The sequence below is a fragment of the Capsicum annuum genome, unplaced genomic scaffold, assembly GCF_002878395.1.
Source record: "Capsicum annuum cultivar UCD-10X-F1 unplaced genomic scaffold, UCD10Xv1.1 ctg3920, whole genome shotgun sequence".
NCBI lineage: Eukaryota > Viridiplantae > Streptophyta > Magnoliopsida > Solanales > Solanaceae > Capsicum > Capsicum annuum.
In genome coordinates this window covers 11,116-17,537 of record NW_025846398.1, presented here as the reverse complement: position 1 = coordinate 17,537, position 6,422 = coordinate 11,116, and the positions used below count along the sequence as shown (strand labels likewise).

The window sequence follows — 6,422 nt, the reverse complement described above, 5'->3', positions numbered from 1 at the left end:
AGCCTTGGTGTATGAAATAGCTTTCTTGCCATTCTTTTTATAATGATAATGAGTTGCTTATTTAGCTAGTTTTTTTTAGTGATGCTGAGTTCCTTCTTTTCTACACTTTACTCACTCTTCTTCACTCAGACCCAATTAGTTATAATTGAAGATCAGTTTTCCACTATCTGCGTTAAGATTCAAAACTTGTCATTGCACAAGATCTTGAATGAGTTCCTTTTACTTGGTGTTGCATGACTGTCCTATTTCCTACTTGTAAACTTAATCCGTGACTTTTTGGTTATGCTGTTGAGTAATAGCACATTTGTTTTTTCATGTATGTAAAGTTAGTCGAGTTGTGCGAAAGTTGACCCAGACATCACAATTATCTGAGAGAGTGATTTTTCATAAGATATGTTGTTATGTATGTTCTCTGTTGGGGTTCAATAATTTATTTATTTCCTATTACGTTCACTTTTCTTCTTCATGAAATCTTATAGGTGATATTTAACATATTCATCAAATTCTTCAATGGATAGATCTTGGATTGGAATGCCAAGAAACACACCAGAGTATTTACTTGGTTTGAATCAGTTTCTACATTTTTCATTTACCAATGGAGCTATAGGAGATAAAATAAAGTGTTTATGTCCTTTATGTGGTTTTAAAAAGTGGCAAACAAGAAATGTGGTGTTTCACCATTTGATGGAAAAGGATTTCCCTGAACATTACGTCACTTGGGTTATGCATGGGGAATTAAATGTTTTGCCTAATTCCAGAAACATAGAGGTCATTCAAGATGCGCCACCTTTTGTTAATCTTATTGACTTGTTGATTAATGAAGTATTCGGGGGTTTAAGGCATGAGGGTGTAAATACAGGTCCATCACAAGTAGCAGGAGAAGAAGAAACTTTGCATGATTTGTCTGATTCAAATAACAAAGATTATTTTGAATTGCTTAAAGAGGGGAGTGAAGATTTGTATGAAGGATCCAAGTACTCAAAGTTGAAATTTTTATTAAAGCTTTATCACATAAAGTGCTTGTTTGGGTTAAGTGATAAGGGAATGACTATGGTGCTAGATCTACTCAGAGATGCATTTAAATTTGTAAAGATCCCTATATCTTTTTATGAGGCTAAGAAAATCATTAATAAGTTGTGTCTTGATTATATCAAGATAGATGCTTGTCCAAATGATTGCATGTTGTACTGGGAAGATGATATTAATGCAGAATCATGTAAGCATTGTCACACTTCTAGATGGAAGCCCGAGAAGGATAACGATCTTAATCATGTTCCTAGTACAAGTAAGAAACAAAAGAAGAAGCAAAAGAAAAAGTAAAAGAAGCCTACCAAAGTTTTACGCTACTTTCCATTAAAACCAAGATTACAAAGATTGTTTATGTGCTCAATAATTGCAGAGTATATGAGATGGCATGCAGAGGATGATAACAAAGATGGGAACTTAAGGCACCCTCGAGATGGTGAAGCATGAAAAAGGCTTGATACAAATTATCCTGAATTTCCTTCTGATCCTCGAAATGTTCGATTAGGACTAGCTATTGATGGTTTCAATCCTTTTGGAGCAACGAGTACTAACTATAGCATTTATTCGGTGATTTTGTTTCCATACAATCTTCCTCCTTGGTTGTGTATGAAGCAATCAAATTTTATCCTAATGATCATTCCAGGTCCATGTATAGTAGGGAATAACATAGATGTATATCTACAATCACTTATTAAGGAGTTGAATGAGTTATGGAGTGAAGATGTAGATACTTTTGATTCATCAAAGAATGAAATGTTCAAAATACAAGCAACTCTTGTGTGGACAATTAGTGATTTTCCTAGACTTGATAGCTTATCTGGTTGGAACATGCATACTGGGCTTGCATGTCCTTCTTGTAATTTTAATGCAGAACCTTGTCAACTTCGTCATAGTAGAAAGTGGTGTTTTATTGGCCACCGTCAATTCTTGTCAAGAAATTATAAATTTAGACTAATGAGACATCGTTTTGATAGAAATATGGAAGAGAGGACCCCGCCAAAGAAGTTATCTGGGTCGAAAATTTTACAGCAGGTGAAAGATATCAATGTCACATTTGGAAGACAATCAGAGTTGCAGAAAAGAAAAAGAAAAAAGAATGTTGGGGAAAATGCAACTCAACAATGGAATAAGAGAATCATATTCTTTCATCTTCCATATTGGGAGTTTAACCCGTTTCCCCATAATTTAGATCCGATGTATATTGAAAAGAATATTTTTGACAATGTTATATTCACTTTGTTAAATGATAAAGAAAAGTCAAAGGATCATGTTAAGGCCCGAAAAGATCTACAAGATATGGGCATAAGACATGATCTTTGGGTCGATGAGAATGATGAGTGTAAATTTGATGCATTTGTAATTCCAAAGAACAAGAAAGTGGCCTTCCTCAAGACTTTAAAGAATATCTCAGTGCCGGATGATTATTTAAGTAATATATCTCGTCGTATTGATTTGGATCAAAAAAGATTTTTTGGATTAAAAAGCCATGATTTTCACATTCTTATGTAGCAGCTGTTACCTCTTGCAATTCGCAATGTGCTTCCAAGACAGGTTGTTGCAGCTTTGGTTGAGTTTTCTTCCCTTTTTAGGCAGCTTTGTTTGAAAAGTTTAAGCCCTGTAGACTTAGACAAGCTACAAAATCGAATTGTGAAAACTCTTTGCCATTTAGAGATTTTGTTTCCTCCTTCACTTTTTACTGTAATGATTCATCTAACTATTTATCTAGTTGATGAGGTAAAAAAGGTGGCTTGGTACATTATCGTTGGATTTATTTTGTCGAAAGGTAAAATATTCCTTATTCAAAATAATTTTAGTTGATTTTATAATAATACTTCCGTGTAAATACTTCTTCTTACATATTAATGTTTTGGATATAGATTATTGGGACATTTCAAGTCCCTTGTAGGGAACAAATCACAATCAGAAGGTTCCATAGCTGAAAGTTACATAGTTGAAGAAGCTCTTACTTTTTATGCTCGTTATTTTGAGGAAATTGAGACAAGGTTAAATCGATCTAAACGTGTAAATGATGAACCAAGCCAAAATGAGGCTTATGAAAAGTCAAGTATGTTCCCTCAACAAGGTAAGCATGTTGGAGGCTTCATAACAGAACCACTGACTCATTTGGAGGAAACACAAGCTCATCGATATGTGTTACTTAATTGTGCGGTCGTGAAGCCATTTATTGAGTAAGAAATTTATATTGATTTGATTTATAAGATAAATTTTGATTCTTAAGTAAAATTTCTAATTATGGTGCCTTTATAGTGAATTTAGAGATTACATCAAAAGAAGTACAACAGGCCGTAGACTTTCAGCAACAGAGGTAGAGAGAAGAGTTAGTAAAGAGTTCCATGATTGGTTTCCTAAGAGAGTGAGTGAATGACATTAAAATATTTATTTTCGTATGGTTTTTTTATCAATTTAAAATTTCTAATATAAATATTTTATATATTTAGATTATGAATCCGGATATAGCAGATACTATCTCCGATGAGATGAAGTTCTTAGCACAAGGTCCAGCCCAAGATGCGAGAAGATTCAGTGCTTATAATATTAGTGGATTCAAATTTTGAACTTTATCTAGAGAACAAGGATTAAAAACTCAAAATAGTGGTGTTTTTCTTGTCTCTAACACTTCTTGTGTTGCATCTAGTGCAGATAGACATGCAACACAAGCAGACCTGCCATATTATGAAAAGTTGAAAGAAATTGTTGAGCTTAATTATTATGGAAAATTTAGGGTTGTTTTTGTCAAATGTCAGTGGGCTGACACTACTCGGAACAGAGGGTTTAAAATAGATGCTTGAAAGCTTAATTGTGTCAACTTTTTCAAATTGATTCATATCGATGATCGTGTGGATGATGATCCGTATATTAAAGCATCACAATATAGTATGGTTTACTATGTTGATGATGAAAATGATAAAGAATGGAGTGTCATTGTACATCTAAAACCAAGAGATTTGTTTGACATGGGAGAGATTGATGAAGAGGAAATATACGAGAATGAACCATACCAACAACACGAATTCTAACAATTTTTTAATATTGATTACAAGGATGTCCAAATTGCAATAGAGGAGCATATGACTTAATAGATATATTTATTTTTTAGTTTCGTCTAGCACTGTCTTTTTCTCGCTTGATTAGTGTTTTTTTTCAAAACTTACCATCTTTTAAAGTTATGACTATATTGAGTTTTGTTCTATCTCAGTCATCAATGAATTGGTTTATTTATTTTTCATAGTTATTGTTTGTAGCTAACGTTGTAATGAACTGACTTGTAACTATATAAAGTTCTTTTCCATGTTCAAACAGCCTTAAAGGATGAGATGTGTTAAATTACCTATCATCTTTAAGCTATCCCTCTTTGTAGTAGATGCTGGTTGTTAAAGCGGTTGTGTTTGATGTTGTTATTCCTGATTGCCTCCGGCCTATCATAGAGTTTAATTCTGAGGTTCAATTTCACTGGCCTGTGTGCTGTATATTAGTATTGGCTGGCACCCATTGAAAAATAAAAGTCGTGTTGTAATGGTAATCATATCCTTGTCTGTAGGTCAAAGAAGATTTGGACTTGCATTCGTTGTGCTTGTTAATTATCTCCGTGGAGCAGAAGTTGCATAAAGGTATGTTCTTGTAAATTATTAGTTTTGTGGTGTGGGGTTTAGAGCTTTGAGTGGATAAGAGTGGTTGTTTGCTATAGTGGAACAGAAGTTCAATTAAGGTACTTTATTTCTCTTATTTTGTTTATTCATTTTCTGCTTCTGCTGGAACGGTTGTGTGCTTGTAAAGTTCAGTTCTTTGAAGGCTTTCGACCATTTCTTCCTATCCATCTTTATACAAACATTTAATGGTCACATTATACAAACATTTATAGGTGCAAGCCATACTTGATTTTATTCGACATGAAAGATACTGTGGAGAGGAAAAACAACAAATTTGTAACTATATATAATGATCTAATGAAAATTTTGATTAGTCTTGCTTTCTAAAACTAGTAAAATTATCGTTAGTCTTGCCTTCTACAAAATAGTTGTGGACTGTGACTTTATTATCTAGTTTTCTCTGTGGCAGTCCGCTTAATCGAAATGCGCGAAAGCTAGCCCAGACAATTGTTTCTTGTTTTTTTTTACCTCTATTCGTCTTTGGAAAGACTGGACATAGTTGATTATTTCATCTGGCATTCCTACTTTCCCTGTGATCTTGTTACATCCTGGTACCAAATCCTTCAGAAATCCCATCCGCTTACAGATTTTTTCCCTTCTTACCTGCCAAAAATATGAATTAACTTGTTGGTTAAGTTGTTCACTGGAGTAAACTATTAATTATACGTAGTAAAAACACTTTGACCAAATATTTAACTCACTCTTTCAGCTAAACTGTGGCTATCAGTGGCTTGACCCCGACGTGCTTTGACATGAATATAGTTGGGCTTTTTATCTTCAGTAATTTTGGACTTCTCCTTTGTAGTATCAGAATTTTTCTTACTGTTGTTACTGTTATTAGGTAGTTGCTTGGAGAAGCATTGCATGAAACATGGTTTATTTTATGAAGAAGCTAAAACAATATCCCTACCTTAAGTTGATGGACGAACATCTAATGGATACCTTTGATAGGTCCTAGAACTAGATAATTAAGTTAATAGCTAATAATGTCATTGGGGATCCTTTATGTCCCAAAATTATGCATATGACATTATGATCTTATACAGGTTCACTAAAACCAACAAGGATTGGAATACTAGAGACTCAGAGGTTGCATGTGATACTTGCTTAGTGGAAATTTATGTTGAACATTGTAAAAGAGAGGAAGAGTATGACCAATACATGGATGATATGAAAACACAGATAGACTTGCTTACGAAATATTTGTAAGCAAGTGGAACTGAAAAGGTTATAAGGTAAATCAACTAGTTATACTCTAAAGAGTAGGCTAATTATTTTACTAATCAGATGGGTGTTTCCGAGCCAACTCCCTAGGAAACCAAGATTAGAACTATTAGAAGGATAATTACTTTAGGAGTACTTTTTCAATAACTGTGAAATATAGAGCGGTAGAATTGAGACTCTGAATTACTTTTTCCCACAGTAGCTTCTTGTTTAAGGGTTGTCGTCCTTCTATCTGGCTTTTGTACCCCCACTGACACACGCACACACAACTAACCTGGACTCTGTTTCTCTGGAACATGCATTATATGGAAATAAAATAATACATACCATTCCTACATTTATTCCTGAATCATTGTCTTCTTCACGAGTTCTTGGTTGTTTGAATCCAAAATATGGATGGTTACATAGTAGAGCTAATCCAAAATTGCGTTGTCAAGACTGTGAGTCCCGCATTAACTGTAAACATGTGTGTCCACTTTATATTATTCTTTATGGTTCAGGCTC

At 33.9% G+C, this 6,422-nt stretch overlaps 1 protein-coding gene across 1 annotated transcript; it reads left to right on the top strand.

Annotated features, from left to right (window-relative positions):
- The first annotated feature begins 684 nt into the window (after positions 1–684).
- Positions 685–3,219, top strand: LOC124891639. Its single transcript, XM_047403350.1, has 5 exons — positions 685–1,285; positions 1,400–1,462; positions 1,532–2,382; positions 2,536–2,809; positions 2,933–3,219. Exons 1-5 carry the CDS (start codon positions 685–687, stop codon positions 3,217–3,219), a joined length of 2,076 nt encoding a protein of 691 aa, XP_047259306.1.
- The last annotated feature ends 3,203 nt before the right edge of the window (positions 3,220–6,422 follow it).

Excerpts from the sequence above, each read along its gene's own strand:
- LOC124891639 (XM_047403350.1), top strand. The coding sequence starts at position 685 with ATGGAAAAGGATTTCCCTGAACATTACGTCACTTGGGTTATGCATGGG. Across the intron at positions 1,286-1,399 it reads TAATCATGTTCCTAGTACAA|AGTATATGAGATGGCATGCA; the intron begins GTAAGAAACAAA and ends CAATAATTGCAG. Across the intron at positions 2,383-2,535 it reads AGTGTAAATTTGATGCATTT|CAGCTGTTACCTCTTGCAAT; the intron begins GTAATTCCAAAG and ends ATTCTTATGTAG.